This window comes from Branchiostoma lanceolatum, chromosome 4 (assembly GCF_035083965.1).
Source record: "Branchiostoma lanceolatum isolate klBraLanc5 chromosome 4, klBraLanc5.hap2, whole genome shotgun sequence".
Lineage (NCBI taxonomy): Eukaryota > Metazoa > Chordata > Leptocardii > Amphioxiformes > Branchiostomatidae > Branchiostoma > Branchiostoma lanceolatum.
Window position 1 is genome coordinate 14170095 of NC_089725.1, and position 2822 is coordinate 14172916.

Sequence of the window (2822 nt, forward strand, 5' to 3'; positions counted from 1 at the left end):
GATGAAATAGGCGATGCACTTGACAACTTCGCCCTGGCACTGCAGTTAGAGGACGGTTTTGCTAATCCCAAAATACATGGAGCCAGGGGCCGGAGTCTAGAGGCTGCAGGAGAACACGAAAAGGCGGCAGAGTCTTATAAACGTGCGGTTGAAAACGACAAATCTAACGTTACCTTCACTGGAAACCTTGCCGGCGTACTGAGAAACCTACTGAAACTTTATGGATCCGAAGACCGTCACAGAGAGCATTACATCGCCGAACTAGCTTTCTGGATCAACGAAGGCTACAAGAGGTACCCGGACATCACACAAGCTCTTCAAGGACGGTTGCGTCTTCACGTTCGGAAATCAGATGATACAGGCGTGTCAGCATCTCATTGACCACGACAAATTCGAAGTTGCAAGGATTTGTCTCGAATGCTTTCAAAGGCACAACAGCTTCGAATACCGCAGAACGGCAGCGTCTATGGCAAGAAAGCTTCCGCTTGTGTTTGATGATAGAGCATCTGGACCTTATGACTCAGCACAGTCCAAGTCAGAAGTACGTGTGAGCCTCCCAGTGGCAGTAGAGAAACCCCGACATGGCCAAGAGTTCCAGTACGACTTCTTCGTGTCACACAGCAGCAAAGACGCCGACTGGGTGGACTTCGCACTTCTACCAGCACTGGAGGCGGACTTGCGATTTAAAGGTTTGCAATTATCCTATTGCATTATATCTTTCGTCTAAAATTGGAGCATTGATATATGTATTTTCATATTTTGATGTAATACATGTATCTTATAATGAAAACTAACTAATGGAAAGTGAAAATATGTTGAATAGTTTGAGCATTATCATTTTAAGATTTGCATTACATCTTCCACAGACTCTAATACTTCCACAACTAGAACGTCATAAATAAGCGTTCCGCTGATACACCTGTACATACCATGATATTTTTCCACACAGAGAAACGTTAGTGCTATTCTGTGTATCTATAAATGACATCAACGTATTGTTGACACAAGGCAGTGACCAGCCGTGGGAAAAGCTAATATTTGGAACCCGTAGTGCAATATGATGTTTATCTGATATCGTTAGCTGATAACCTACAGTAAACCCTAGCTCAGTAAATCAATGCTCATGTGTGCGTAATTCATCATCACAACCTTCGTCAAAAAATTTATACCTATTGTACTGGAAATCTAAAAAAAAGGGTAATGAAAAGTTCCTTGCAGTGAAGAGTGCAAACAACACCAAACGGAAGGCTGAGCTTAAGTTTTTTGGACATCTCTACACAGTAAACATTGTTTATAACTGTCAATATCCCAGGTTGCGTAGCTGACCGAGACTTTGTACCCGGAAAGAGAGTGATCGACAACATCATCTACAGCATCGAGAACAGCTACAAGACCCTGCTGATCCTCACACCAAACTTCGTCACCAGTGAGTGGTGTAAGGACGAGACACAACAGGCGTTGATGGAAAGTCTGAAGTCCAAGACCGGGCGGGTCATTCCCATCATGCTCGACAAGTGTGACGTACCGGCTTCAGTGCGCACGATCACGTACCTGGATGTGTCACGTGATGCAATCGGCTCTTACGATTGGTTGAAACTAAAGAAAGCTTTGGAGGAGACGCCCCCAACCGATTAAGAACAATATGTTGAGTCCCCCATGTCCAGAACATGACATGAAAAGCTGACAACACAGATTAATTTTCAGTTGTTCTGATGCCTACTTGTCAAATTTTAATGTGTGAAGTCCAGTCCACAAGAAGATACAGAAATATCATTTGTGTGTGTCAAGAGAATAGAGACCATTTCCATATATTGTAGACTAAATATGGCCTTAGCTTGTAGATTGCATGCGGTGCACGTTTCTGTTGGCTACCTTATAGTAATACGCTGAGGAGGACGTGCAGTATTCGCAATTTCAGTACCAGATATAGATGGCATTGGGGTTTTAGCTCTACTGAGTGCATGTATATTTGTCCAATCAATAGTCCTTCCTCCATTTGATACTTGTACAGCTGCAAACTATAAGTGGTTCTTATTCAACTGAATTTCACTTCTTTAGAATAAAGCACTATTACAACACAACCAGGGTTCCACGACATATCTTAGCCAAGTAATGTTGTCTCATTACATTAAAAATGGTGCCATAGTTTGCTTCATCCATGCATCTGTAATAATGTCTAGCAGGGCTGCATATAGTTCACATTATGCTCTTTAATTGTATACTAGATAAGTTTCATAGTTTTTAATATCTAAATAACACAGAAAAATTCGTATTAATTATGGAAATTGACAAACCATGTATTATAGGCTCCATATGTTCATACATCTACAACTGTATTAAGAAGCGAGAAGGAATTGAACCTGTACGTAACAGTATTAATTAGTCTTTGTAGTAGAATATCACGTTTTTAACATCACTGTAATTATACCACTGCTTTATCACCATGACCTGTACTTAGCTTGTATGATCAGAAACGTACAATAAAGGTCGTTCATTCATTCATTATATATAGTTCAGTGTGTCTGAAAGTAAGGCAATATAAAACCCGCAGGTAGTTCAAAACACCTGTCGAAAGTGGTCGATCAAGGGACTGAGCAGATCTGAATTCTATCGACAGGTGACCACAATATAGAAAGGATACAGTATATTATTAAACATGAACTAAATAACAGCATCGGAGTCAGAAGTTCTGCATATTGTGCAGGCAGGATTTCGCGATAAGCTTATCATCGTTGTTATCATCATGGTTTATGTGAGTCATTCTTAACGGTGACCAATGACCTGCTCAATGACCTGCAGTGGCCCCTTCTCTCCGAAAGGAG

At 41.2% G+C, this 2822-nt stretch overlaps 1 protein-coding gene across 1 annotated transcript; it reads left to right on the top strand.

Annotated features, from left to right (window-relative positions):
• Positions 1-379: 379 nt before the first annotated feature.
• LOC136432761 (toll-like receptor 2) lies at positions 380-2507 on the top strand. The gene is made up of 2 exons (XM_066424242.1): positions 380-689; positions 1313-2507. The coding sequence occupies exons 1-2, from the start codon at positions 467-469 to the stop codon at positions 1633-1635; spliced, it is 546 nt and encodes a 181-aa protein (XP_066280339.1). The 5' UTR covers positions 380-466; the 3' UTR covers positions 1636-2507.
• The last annotated feature ends 315 nt before the right edge of the window (positions 2508-2822 follow it).